The sequence below is a fragment of the Micropterus salmoides genome, unplaced genomic scaffold, assembly GCF_014851395.1.
Source record: "Micropterus salmoides isolate LMB-PRFRI ecotype aquatic unplaced genomic scaffold, ASM1485139v1 Ms_hic_scaffold_6, whole genome shotgun sequence".
NCBI classification, from domain to species: Eukaryota; Metazoa; Chordata; class Actinopteri; order Centrarchiformes; family Centrarchidae; genus Micropterus; species Micropterus salmoides.
In genome coordinates, this window is record NW_024044348.1 from 6,838,828 (window position 1) to 6,853,155 (window position 14,328).

The window sequence follows — 14,328 nt, forward strand, 5'->3', positions numbered from 1 at the left end:
TTTGTATTTAAGATTTTGTACTTTTGTTAACTCTCACGTACATTTTCCTAAGCCAAGAAGAGTTTATAAGTTCACTTTGTTTGTGTTACATTTAGGTTTGTGTTGTATGTGTTTACTTTCTTTCATGATTTTATTTTCCTCTTGTGAACCTCAGCGCCATAGTGAGCAGCAGCAGGTAATCTGTCTGTGGTGAAGATGTAGTCAGGCTGGTTGACACCCGTTATCTGTCACCCACAGAGACAGCGAGGGATCAAAACAAATCACATTCAGCCATCTGAGACAGCATGTAAAACTTCATCTGATAGCCAGTTGCAGGCTTTTGAATCATGACACGTTACAAGAAGAGCGCTTTGTAACTGACCAGTGAAATATTTATAGAATCACTGTATCAAGAGATTAAAGTCTTACTAAATGATGCAGCTTGCTGTGAGACATAGCTGCATCGATGTTCTCTGAAATAACTTTCTGTAGGTAACTTTCTCTTGCAAAAATGTCTTCGACCTGCCGTGAACGTGGCAACTTGAACATGAATATATTTTTTACTGTAGTGTTTCAGTCAGACAGCAGTGACATTGCCATCCAGACAGGTAAACCCAACCAAATCAATCAACCTATTAGCCAAACGTACCAAACTCGCATAAAACAAGTATGTTCTACAGCTCTGCCTGTTCAAATATTACAATAAGCAGAACTCCTTGTTCTGATATTGACATACTTAACTGTGTCTGTTCAAGTACAGTAGGTACATTTACAAATTAGGTTCTGTAGTTGAAGTCCAACACATTGGACTTTATGTTAAATTGATACTATGCAACCTTTAATTGAAGAAACTGCAAAGTTGTCCTCTTAGTGGAAGTTAATTCCACTTGTCATAAGCAATAAAATGGCTCATGTTAGCAAACTTTTGATAGATACAACTGTGTAACTGGCAGTACTTCTTGTGCTACTGTTTTCCTGCTAGCAGAACTTACATAGTCTCACTTTAATGGGAAACCTAACTAACAAAAGCAAAAATAGGAGGCAAAATAAAAAGCCACATCAGCATCTTATCTTGTCATCTGTTCAGCCATGGTGTTGCTTCTTATACTCACTATGCAGTTATTTTGTTTATTCCAAAGAACACGGAAACATAAATACATTACTTAATGTGTGCCTGAGGATGTATCCCAGGAAGGACCTTTCTGAGCCTGGGTGGTAAATGTTAATTTACTTAATACAGGATAAATCTCACATGTTAGCGGTACTAGTGTTATGAACATTTGGTCATGCCAAAAAATGTATAATCGTTACTTTTTGGTGTTCCCTACATGCACAGTCATTCTGTATGTTGTGTGAAATCTCCTCTGTTTATTACTGCTATAAACTCTGGCCTCTGTGCTCTTTATCATAATGAGAAATCGTGGATGTGTCTGTTGATGTGAGGATGGATGAGCTTCTGGGCTGGCTGTCCACTCGCTGACCAGATATTAGATGGAGTCGACTGTAATAAATGACCTGCGGAGAGAAGGAGGTGCTAGATGTCAGGGGGCCCTTAGCTAGGCTCAGCTCCTGCCGGCGGCAGCCAGAAAGATAAGAACGTCAAAACCTCTGACGCTGCTCAAACGCTATCGCAGGCTTTGCGCTCTGCTGGGTCAGATAAACACAGCTGAATCTGAGAGCTGAAGACAACAGTATGCTAACACAGTACAGAAGTGGGAAACAGCAGAGTGAAACCGAGATGGATTTTGTTTGATTATCTGGTGCAGATTGTCAGCCTCTGGTCCCTGTTTTATTTTACTTAAACCTGAGTGTTTTTGTATGCGTTTGTGTACATGCACACAAGCACAATGCATATGTATACAGATAAGTGACAAATCAAGTAAACAAGTGGAGAAACTCAGATGCAGTGAAGCAGATGCTTCCATACAGGGCACCAGGGTGCACTGAATGGTTTGATGAAAATTAAGTGAATCATGTGCTATGGCCTTCACAGCAACCAATCTCCAAGCAAGTTGAGCACCTATGGGCAATTCTGGACCAGTGTGCTAGAAAACCCTCTCTACCACCATCATCATGACACCAAATAAATAAATACCTTACATAAGAATGGCGTTCATTCCTCCAGTGGAGTTTCAAAGATTTTGAGGATTTGTGACAAGAAGTATTGAAGCTGTAGCAGCTTGTAGGAGATCAACACCATACTGAGGTTTTTATTCTTTGTCACCTACCATTAGATAAACTAGACATTAAACTGTATTCTTATTTAACCTGTTAACCACCACCAGGCTGAAATGCCTCTGTAATCAATGACAAGATATCCAGAAAAGTAAAGACTGGATTTCATTACATTTGCGGTCAGTGTTCATGGTCATCCTGCTTTCGTGACCCCACAGAACCTTTCTCTCATGCCATCCGGCCAAAATTTCTTTTTAAACACAAGAAATATTAAAATTTCATCTAGAGATTTCCATGAAATTTGCCAAGCTCAGTAATGCTCCCAAGAAGATGAATCCTTTCCATTTTGAACCTTCCCTTAGCTCCACTTTAATGCCAGATTGTCAAAGGTTCAAATCCACCGGCTTCCTTTGAGTGCTCTCGTTTTCTCCCACACTCCAGAGACATTCAGGTTTGGTGAATTGGAAACACTAAATTGCCATTAGGTGTGAAAATTGAAAGGCTGGTGACCTGTCAAGGTGTACTCCACCTCTTGCTCAATGAGTGCTACCATAAGCTCCTGCTCTAAGCAGCCCTCTATTGGTTAAGTGGGTAAAGATAATGGATAGATGGATGGGTGAATATTTCTTAATCAACAGGTAGATTGGCATGTTGTGTTGGGGAGGGTGGTAAGGAACTTGGCCATCTCTTTTAGCCACTGGACTTTAGTCTGTTAGACTATACTATTTTATTTTATTTCTTGGGCTGATGCAGATGCACGTCTGTTGAAATGTATCAAAGGCTGTCTAAGAAATTGTTAATGCAACACACAAAACTGAAAACAGTTGTTTCTTTCACACTCTCTCTCTCTTTCTCCTGCTCGATCTCTCTCTGTCTTTTTTTAACCTTGCGCCTGATTTTACAGTCAGCACAGCATCTGGGTTCTTGGGGTTCCTCGGGGGCATTGTGACATGTTCCAGCATTAGCCAAGACACACACACACACACACACACACACACACACACACATTTTCACAGCCTGAGCTCAGAACCAGCCAGTTATGTTCTCCAGATCTAGCTGAGTCTAGTTTAAGCTGATGTCGAGGCTATAACGATCCATCAGTCTGGGAACCAAGCAGTATGAGGAGTACAAGTTTAAAGGAAGAACAAAATGAGGCGGGAGTAAGTGAGCTGCAGGTTATTGATGTGCTCGCTCCACCCCGGCACCCTGACGGTCCCCAGCCTCCTCCAGGGGCCGTAAACCAGAAATTGAGTTTTAACAGCATTCTCTGGCTTCCTGCAAGGCTCCTTTTAGTGTACTTTACAACACACACACACACGCATGCACACACACACTGCTTCCTTACACACTTAAATTCACAAGAGTACTTCTGTACTAAACTCCCCTCTGGTTATAGGAGAAAACTTCCTAAAGTCACCTTGAAGATGACAAAACTCTGTCTTACACACATACACACACAGTGGCCTCTCCTCCTGGGTGTTGACTGAGAAGCACCTTCAGCTCTGATAGGCCGTAGTGAGGGCCATGCACAAACATCCAGTGGTTTGTTTTAATACCGACTCTGTCTGTGGTGATTTATCGAGCCGGAGACTGAATCCTATTTGATGTGTTTGTACGAGTGCAGCAGTAATTAACTCTGAGGCTGCGCTTCTGTGGGAGGCGCTGGCAGAAGAGAGAGAAGGCACGCAGCAGGCTGGAACAAAACATCCCTGCAAATCCTCCCGGCTGGCAGCGTAATAAATTAAACAGCGAATCATTTGTCATGCTCTGGTGTGTTTGTGTAGCTCGAGTATTGAAGAGGAGGATCCTTTTTTTCACAGTTTTACCTACTTAATGTTCGCGGAGAAAGGAGGTCACATGTTTTTGTTTTTATTTTTTCCAAGAAAGTCCCATGATCCTTGAGGTGAGGCGGTGGCCTGGTTACCTGCCCTGAGGACCACTCAGAGCAGCTGAAGCATGGGCGTTTGTTCTTTCGTTGGATGGTCAGGTGGTCTTTGTTCCCACCCACTTTCATGACTCACCTCCTCTGTCCTGAGTAGTGCTGTAGCTCTTTCAAATCTCCTTCCCCCACCCTCAACTGTCCAGGCTCAGTTTAAACACCCCACCCCACCCCCCCCGTCTTTTGAACTCTGAGGGTCCTTGAACTGTCTAACAACAGTGGCCGAGCCGAGCCAAGCTTCAAGTTCTTCAGGGCTGTAATTCAACATTCGGGCTGATTTTGTGTCTATAGACTGGTGCTTTGGATAAACAACCCATCAGCTCTGTTTCTTATCTCTGCACTGAATAGGAAAGTAAAAATGGAGTTAATGAAAGTAGATTGTAGCAAGAGGGAGTATGTCAAAGATATGCAGTGTCAGGGGATGGGGCTGAAGTGGAAGTCACCTGTTTAATTTGGCCTTTTTTATGACAGTCGTGCATCCTGTGTCTCATCAGAATGTTTTAGGTATTTAGATAACAGATCCCGAAGAGCTTTATAACTGAACTTTGTTTTCTGAAGGTCTCTCAGCTCTTTCAATTTGCTAATTGACACCAAAAACACCCCTCTCTCCTCCCATTTATTGTCCTTACACATTTTGAGACACTTCACTGAATTGTTAAATGCAACAGCATCAGGCTGATTCAACTCTGGCGCACCTACCACTGGTGCAGGCTGATTAGTACTAACCCATGTTTAGTAAATTTACTTCACGTGAAATCAATCATTCCTCTTTCATGGGGTCATAAAGTCCAGGTAAAAATTTTTTTAAACCTACCTACTCCGTTGACGTCGTGGTATTTTTCTGTGAAAATCAGTAAACGATCCTTAACATTGAAGTGCTTCAGCTCAGTCTACTCTTGCCCTCACTGTATGGGGTTGCAGATACGGTAGTAGTGTGAGCTAAATAGGTAAAATGTAAATTCCAACAGTTTATTTGAATCACCAATGCGAGCCGTGTATTTCCAGTGTAATTTCATGGGTAAATGCTGTGTTGGGCTGTGAGGGGCTGTTACTGTGGGCCTGGTTGTGCTTAATGACACTGGCATGTTGATGTACGACATCGCTGCTCCATTGCCCGACTCATTTCCACACATGGTTAACTCTTTCTCCCAGCATCTGAGTGGCCAGTTTACTGAAGGCACAGAGGCCCTCTTCCATCGGGAGTTTGGTCTGACTGATTACAGCAGTGCTGATGTAGTCGCATCACAACTGAACAGACATTCGGTTGGTGGTTCTGTTTGTATGTTTCAATACTTTAATGTGAAACATGAGGGATAAGTTGAACAGTTTTCTGCAAAGTTATTTTTTAGGCAGAAGTCTTTGGTCCTACGCTTTTTTCCCCCTTTCAGTTGTGTTTTTACAGAAGGCCACCAAAGGTCAAGCAATTATTCCTTTGACATTTATCGGCCTTTTGCCAACTTGAGTTTAACTGCTGCTGCCCGCCGCCTCCCATGAGTACCAGGCTCTGCTGCTGTTACCAGAAATCGATGCTCCGTGTGTAATTTCCTATTAAATAAGCCAAAGCAAAGCTAGTTTGTTTTTCGGATAATCTTTGTATTGTTGGTGTTGGAGTGGGGGCAGACAGCATCTTTCTCCCACCTTTCAACATTTCTATCTGAAGCTCAGGCAGTACTTTGCTAGTTGTTATAGAAAGCCAAAAATCTAACCGTTCTGTTTGATCAGGACTTTAACTTTGATTATCAAATTATCATGCTTTCAGCATTTATTAAAAAATACACCAAAAAAACAGCCATTACTTTCTTCTACTGATCTTGAAAAGTCATTCATACGGTCGTTTAAAAGTGTCAACTGAATGAATAATGTAAATGTCAGGTCGCTTAAAAGTTCCATACTCCAGAATAAGGACTAATGGGGCTGAGGCTGAGGCTTGAGAACAACCTGTCTGACCAGCATTTCCTTGTGTGCATAGTTTGTGCAATTTAGGGCATAAGACAAAGAGCATAAAACAAACAATTACCCAACATAGTAATCATTTCTGCTATGCTACAGACTAAACCAGAATCAGAATATATGGAATATGTAAGCTATTACAATATTGGTGTTTTTTTACCTGGTATATTTTTTTTTGCTGTTCTTGAGATTTAGTGCACGTAGGATTGCAGAGTAGTATGCGCTGAATCTTGAGAGTTGTTGGCTTTATGTGTTATTTTGAAACTTTCGTTATTAATAAATGTTAAATAGGCTGTTGTACACTTTCCTCAGCTAACACTTCACTAAGAAAAGGACTTTATATTCAGCACCCAAATCTGAACTGTTACTGATGTTGTTTTAGAATAGCAGAGTTTAGCTCTCGTTCATTTGTTTCACTCTGGTTTCTGCTTTTGGATATGCACCCACAGTGCCCTCTCTGCAGTGGAGTGGCAGACCCAGAGTGCGGCGCCAGTAGCAAAGACTCAGTGACAGCGGCGTTGTCATGGTAACGGGTGGGACGTGACAGCAGTGGTGGCGGACACTTCCCTGGAGAAAGCCTCACAGTCAGCATTTTCTCTACTCGTCCTCCTCTAACCTCCAGCGATGAAGAGCGTGTGGCACAGAGAGGAGGTGTAGGGGGGGCTTGTTTGCCGTGTGAATAAACATTCATTTACCTCCAGCAGTCAAACGTGAAGTTAATCAGAGTGATTATGCATCATAATCATCAGCCTCTTCTCCCGGCCTGCCGTTCGCTCGTGCGTCGTACTGTAAATCCACTTCCTTCTCGCTGCCATCTGGAGATTTCAACGGGTCTGCATTCATACCCGCACTTGCTTACTATTAAACATTGGACCACATTGCCTTTACACACATCATTATTTCTATAAGCGCCAGTGTGTCTCCGCTCACACTGCAGAGGCCTGAGCTCAGCAGCATTGTACTGCTGTTAGGAAGATTTCATTTTAGGAGCAGTTAATCATTTCTCTTTTATTATGAACACACTGGTTAATGACTGAGTGAAAATGGTTTTCTTCCTTTTGATGTTCATCTTTTTTTTGTACAATTTAAAGGCATAGATGCTCAGGTCATGATATATACTTTTGGTTATCAAAGGGAAATCAAATCTTTCTCTGAGGTGAACAAAAACAAAATCCACCCACTTGATGTTAAACAACCTGTTGTGATAAAATAATAAATAAAATAGTGCACAGGAGCAAACGTTACTTATACATTATAACTTTACACAGATATACATTCCAAAAAAACGGATTTCCAATATGAGAAAATAAACATTTTGTAAATCTTGCGACATCAATGAGCCACCCTGTTGCTTTGGGTGACATGTTCAGTCATTACCATGAGCAGACACTGTAGTTTATTTTGAGTCAATCCCACACACACCTTCCTGCTTTTGTAAGTACTCATTAGTGCACCGCATGTGTATTAATCTGCAGCTGAAAATAGTACCCAGCGGCTGTTCTACTTAGTGCACAGCTGTTTTAAGATAGTAGTGAGCCCATTTTAAAAAATGAAACTAGATACTTCTGACCCATTTTTAATCATTTCAATGGGAACCGTCAGACTAGTGTTGTAGTCAAGACCGCACAAACCGAGACCAAGTCAAGAACAAGACCAGGGTTTATCGAGACCGAGACAAGACCAAGACTTTTAGGGGCTGAGACCAAATCGAGACCAAGACTGAGGGAGGGCGAGACCGAGTCAAGACCGAGACCAGTTCCCCACATTACATGACACACAATAAAAAGTGGAATGAGATCATAGGTACTTCTCAAATTGATCTGAAAGATCCACATTCCTATTAAAGCAGCCACATACAAACACAGTCAGTAACGGTAACAACACATTTTAATTAGGGTTTTAAATCCAATCAAAGTTAGGATGTTAACAAATAAATCAGACGATGCAAAAGCAATGTATTGATATTCCCAAAGTTATGGTCTTGACTGGTCTTGAAATAAAATCCCGAGTCCTCAATGTCCGAGACCGAGACAAGACCGAGTACAAATGCGGCCGAGTCCGACACAAGACCAAGACCATCAAAAAGTGGTCTTAAGACCGGTCTCTTGAGTAATACAACACTACGTCAGACTTGGGGCTGAGTGGCCAAGACAGACTTTTCATGCAATCTGTTGACAAGAAGGAAAATGTAGAATAATAAAATAACACCCTTTAGTGATGTAGCATGGCTCTATGACCTTTTAGTTTGACAAATAATGAGTTGTTGGGTATAAGGGGTGGTGATGGGGCAGTGGATAAAACCCACACTTTTGGTGTGAGAGACCCGGGTTCAATTCCCCACTGTGACGCGTCCACCAATGTGTCCCTGAGCAAGACACTTAAGCCGTAGTTGTTCCAGAGGCGTGCGACCTCTGATTTATATAGAAATTGTAAGTCGCTTTTAAAGGATTAAAGTGTCAGCTAAAAAAATAAATGTATTTCTACAGATTTTCTTTAGAAGGTGTTGGAATATACTGTATGTACGTACTGTACAGAAAGCAAGTTTAATGATTGTTGACATGAAAACAGCTACAATATGTCTTTGTATGGTATACAGTATTTTCAGTTCAATTTCAATTCCTTAATTATTTGCAGAGGCCTACCTCTACTGTTCAGAAGATTTTTTTTCCTGCTCTTTGTGGTTCCTCACCTTTTGTAAACCTTTTGACACAGAGCATAAATGTTCACTTTTCAGCACACCAGATTTTCACTGCAACTAAACTTTACACCAGGTGGTTTCAATCACAATCACAACTTCAAACACAAAGGCAGAGGGAGGGGCTCCAGTGTGAACAAAATTCTGTATTGATATTTTTCTCTCTGCTTGCTCTTTTCTTCAGGTGAGGAGCTCCAGGGAAAGATCACAGTATGCAAAAATAAGAAGGACCCTCGCTCACTGTTGGTCACCTTTGACCTCCGAGACAGGAAGCAGACTTACAGCTTGCAATAGTGTCAGCACATGGTAAAACATCCAGCCCGTGTTTTTATTCTCAACTTGCTGACACAGGATAGAATTAAAGGCTTCATTTTGATATTTCAAATGTTAGAATTGTTTCTGTGCCTTCTAATAAAAACCATGATGTTATACAAGATTTTCTCCTTGTGAGTGAGTTTTATTAAGCATATGATAATAGACCACCAGTAAGCATTGGTTTGGTGACTTGCAGGTCAAATGGCTAAATTTGGTTGAAAAGGAAAGATTTTAGATGTCAAGGTTACGTTTATAATCCTTGTGTCAAGGACATTCCAATGTCACTATTTTAGTGTGAAGCGTTTTTCCCACTACATGTTGAAATGCAGTTGTATAAATGCTGATGAAAGAACCGTTATATGTAACCTAGATGTCTGAAAATCTTTCAAATTCAGTTTAGCCGAGTTTTAACCTTAAATGGCCTGCGAATAACCATAATAACTTACTGGGAGTTGATGCATCTCTGCCTGATCAACATATCCAAAAAAGGAAAGAAGAGAAACTTGCTGACAGAGATTTTCTGTAGATATTTCTCTTAATTTTTCTCAGTATTCTGCTCCTTATTGTCCTACTTTGAGCTGCCTGAGATCTCATCGGGGGCATCATCCATCTTCCATGAGTTTACTGGGACAATGCGAAATGAATTTAAGCTTTAAAAAGGCTTACTGAAGCCTCTTTACATACTTCACCGAGCAGCTCTGCTTACAATTAAAGATTTTTCCTTCCTTCTCTGCCTGAGATGATGAATCCTGGGAACATGTAGTCATCTGTGAGTAGGAGGAGTAGACTGTGGGGGCTGGTAATTTGACAGTCACCTCTTCTGTACTGCTTCTGTGTCCTCTCAGAAGGAGTTTTATTGCCAAGTAGTGTTTTACACATACAAGGAATTTGCTGTGGTGATAAGGTGCTACAGTAGACAAACATACAGTTGACAGTCAACATAAATAAATGCCATTATATTAATAGTCTGATCTGTGTGCTGACATCAAGTAGGGCAAATGGTCAGACAAACGGGTTGTCCTGTGCAGACAAAGATGTGTGCATGTTTTTAAATGTTGGATTGAAAGGGAACAATCCACTGGACTGGACTGTCTTTTTAATTTTTACCTGACGTTGCACCTGGATAGGTTAGATGAATTTACAGACTTTTTGAATGCCTTACATGCTGAATTCCTGCAGCACTATTCCGTTTGCCATTTTCTGGTATGCCTGTAAAATTTTATTTCGCATTGCCTGCCTGCCTGCCTCCGGCGATTTTGGAGTTGGCTCATAGCCGAGGCGTTTTAGTATGAGTGACTAGTCAATGAATCACACTCTCCGCGTCAGACATAATTAAACGGTTAAAAAGTCTGACAAAAATCATGGATAGGAAACATGCGACACAACGCAAGGATGATGCTGAAAGGTTGAGGGAGAAAAAAAGAGGTCTCTTGGCAGGTGCAGCAAAGTCCCTCAATATTACAGACTTTTCATTTGTGCTGCTGTTACTTATAGACAGCAGTGATGATTCCTGCTGCAAAAATGAGTAGTAACGTGTTACAAATTTGGAAAATAAACTTTTAAAAGTCTTTGCAACTTTTTATAACTGTATTTTTACTCTTTACTCCATTATTTTCTTTGGGCCAGTAGCCTACTCTACTTTTAATTTCCCTACATTTTCCATTCATATCTTTATTTCTTAACCAGTCTGTAATCTGCATTCTGCTTCAGACACCGAAATGAGCTGCCGCCAAGCTGTGTGCGCAATTACGCAGAAGAGCTTTGATCTCGGGCTCTTGTCACAGATATGAATGAGCTAGGCAGATTCAAACATTTAGAAAACAGGCAAATACCTTTTCAGCTTTATTGTTCAACTGAAATCCAGTGAGCTCACTCCATGCCACCGATGGCCGTGTTGGAAAGCAGCCTGCATGGCTCTTAACTTCCCATTTAGGTCGCAGAATCTGATAGGTCGCACATTTTGGTATCACGGCGTGTTAAAATAGTCGTGATATTGCAAATATTCTCGCGACCAATGCATAACATTCCCTACACGTTCTCTAACCGAACATTCCCAAACCTTTACAGAACATTAGAGACGTTCCTAAAACGTCCTCTTTTGGTAATGAAAGTGCTGCAGTTCAAGTTCCTCATATGACTTTAGGGGGACGTTCCATAATGGCTATTTTATGATCACATAGCAAAGTTGCAAACAGGACATAATCAGAACGTTCTCATATGGGTACTTGTACTTGGTCATATTATAAGTTCCTTCTATAATGGTTATTTTGTATAGGCTAAGTGATCTGTCCTTTCTAGTCTTTGCAACCACTCAAAGCGCTTTTACACCCCCCCCCCCAGCATTTCAGCGTCCCCCCAGGTTCAAAGTCGCTCCTACACCCCTGTGTTGATGTGTCCTCTGATATAACTGCCAAGGTAGGCTATTTTAATAAGTCTCTCAATGTTTGTTTAGAATAATGAATGCACATATTGTTTCACAGTCTCTCATTTCCTGAGGCTCAGTGAAATAATATAGGCTAGACTTCAAGATGCTGTCCATTTTCATAAGTAGTCGATTTTGTAATCTCACTTCGTGTCATAGCGTGTTCATAAGGGAAATTATTCTTATTTATTATATAAAAAGTCAGAATATTGTCAGCATTTTGTTTAACTTTGTTTATATTTTCCGGACAGGTTTAGATACAGTAGTAGGCTACGCACCAGATCGACACCACATTTATTAAAGGTATTTCTTTATGGTGGCCCGTTTTGGCTCTTTACTCCTTTTGACAACCAAATTGTCACGTTAACTAGCTAAGAGCTTGCTTCATATTCGTGTTTAAAATTAAATAATTGCTTGAACGGGAGAGGCGCTATTCAAAAATTTTAACTGAGTGGCAGGTGCACACATTGCCCGAACTCTAATTGTAAAGTGTGAAGGCTCCGTCAGCCAGGGCTGATGATGATGGTGATGGTGATGGGAGTCGTGGGCCTCTCGATGACCTCCTCCGCTGAATCACTGCTTTCCAGGCGTTTCAGATGAATGCGGCTTCTTATCACTCAGGCGACAGTGGGAGTGATCAATTAATTACACGAGCTCATGTAATTAACGAGCACGAGGAGACACCCAGAAAGCCCTCTGCGAGTTGATTAGTTCAGCTCAGACATCAGGACTTAGTCTGGTCCAAATAAACGCTCAAACTTGAGAAGCCAAAGATAGTCGAGTTAAAATTAAGCCTAAACACAGATGGAAAAAATGATTTTCAGTTTGTGAAGGTGGTTCTTTAAAATCACAAGGAGCCCATTGTTTTGTAAAATGATTAAAAGTGGGAAACAAAAATCAAGATACCAGTAGAACCTCTTTCAGGTCTCTCCCTAGACCTCTCTTGTGGACATCTCTCCGCTCATTGGGCTGTAGAGTCTTTGTCACACGGATCTAAAGGTTCCTGCGACACCCGTGGTTTTTACTTTGCGGGTTAAGGCTCTGCAAATCACATCAGCTACTTCCCCGAATTAAACATTTCCTGAAATGAAACGTTGAAAAGCTTCATCAGAAACAAACTAGATGTGTTAGCATGGTGTGTGTGTGTGTGTGTGTGTGTGTGTGTGTGTGTGTGTGCGCGCGCGCACACTGGCAGCCCATGTGTTCACACTCTGGAAGACGAGCAGAAATCAATTACAATTATTCTCTGTTGACAATGTAATTAAACTCAAGGCGGTGTCTAATACACACGCTCTTATCTGGAAGGAACTGAGATTTACAAGCGGAGGGAACGCAGTGTGCATAGTGAACGGCCCGAGCGTCCCGGTGTAACCAAACTGATCCCAGGGAGACAGCCTCAAACCTGCTCAGCTGTCTGAAATTAGCACAGGTTAAAAACAGTTGAAAACCGCATTGGCCACATTATTTTAATGAACCTAGAAAAGGATTTAGATTAAGAATGATTTTACTTCTTTAGTTTATTAAAACAGGCATGTGAAGTTATTCGTTCGGGGGGAATGCGTTAAAATATGGGCTAGGCTAGACAAATATTTTATAATGATAGTGTAGCTCTTTAAAGTTAAGAAATTAGCCTATCCTGCCGTGTAGGCCTATGGTTGAACAGTTAATGTTTTTGGCTAATTCATATGAAAACATCCATTAAATAGGCTAAAGGTTATATTTTATTGAAATGTACACATTCCGCCGTGCAAAAGGTCATTATTATTTTTATTATTATAGCCTGATTATTAGGCCTAGGCTATTTCTAAAGGCCTGTCTGCCTTATGTCCCGCCTATCTCTATCGCCTGTTCTCGAACAAAAGCTACAACGTGGTTGCTAAGCAACGACGCACACGCCTGACTGGTCATTTTCCTTAACACATTTATATTTGGGCTGTCACGTCTGAGATTAGCGTCCAATGTAGCTACAATGAGCTGTTTCGCTTTATTAAGCAAAAATAGCCTACTTGTGTGTTTTGTTTTACGCTCCTCCACTGTTATGGTCCGTATGGAGGCCTAAATAGCCTATAGGCTGATGCCTAAACTGTTTATAGGCTAATGAACAACTTCTCCTTAATTGATGGGACAAAAAAAATCGTTTGCGTCTTGTTAGCTTTTGAATAAATCACCACACACGGGACATAAAGGGAGACTTTGGTATGCGCAATGCAGTGTTTTAGAATCTCCAGTACTATGACACCTTTTTCCTCCTCCGCTGTCACTGCTTCCAGTCCTGGCTCCAGTGGTTGGCTCCGGTTTCTCCTGTAACACGTGATTTAAGAAAAAAGAGGCCTCCTTCTTGCGTAAGACTTTAACAAATGAGTAGCTTTATAAAGACCTTGCCGACTTTTTTTTTTTCTTGATCAAAGCTCCTATCGGTGACGCACGAAGGAACGTATAGAGCCTGGAGCGCCGTGCGTAAAACCTGCCAAGTGGAAAAACTATTTATAGTTCAGACTTTTTTTTAGCACACATTCTTTACAAGTCTGCAACTTCACAAACTTGCATTCATGTAGGCTATGGTATAGTCTATGTATAATAATATTTACATCCTTGTCGTTGATATAACTTAAATAAACACAAACTAATTTGCCCTTTGTTATAGCTTCTGCATTTCGCAGGCCTAAATGAAGACGGAAAAGAACAAGGTTATTCTTTAAACTCAAAAATGATATTGTCAAATGCAAACATTATTTAGAACCGCATGTACACAGTAGATCTTCTCTAATAATAACCTAAAATTGTGAAATCTTTATCCCAAACGAGTTGTATGTGCGAGTGTGGGATGGATCCATGCTGTGTCTGTGTGTAAGC

The 14,328-nt window shown here is 41.1% G+C and overlaps 1 protein-coding gene across 2 annotated transcripts in view; it reads left to right on the forward strand.

Annotated features, from left to right (window-relative positions):
- prmt3 (protein arginine methyltransferase 3) overlaps nt 1-9,174 on the forward strand; it is a 60,320-nt gene extending 51,146 nt beyond the window's left edge. For both annotated transcript variants that reach the window (XM_038701504.1, XM_038701503.1), the window contains exon 16: nt 8,923-9,174. In XM_038701504.1, coding sequence (XP_038557432.1) covers nt 8,923-9,032 — 110 coding nt within the window. In that variant the 3' untranslated portion in view covers nt 9,033-9,174. The remainder of the gene's footprint in view (nt 1-8,922) is intronic.
- The last annotated feature ends 5,154 nt before the right edge of the window (nt 9,175-14,328 follow it).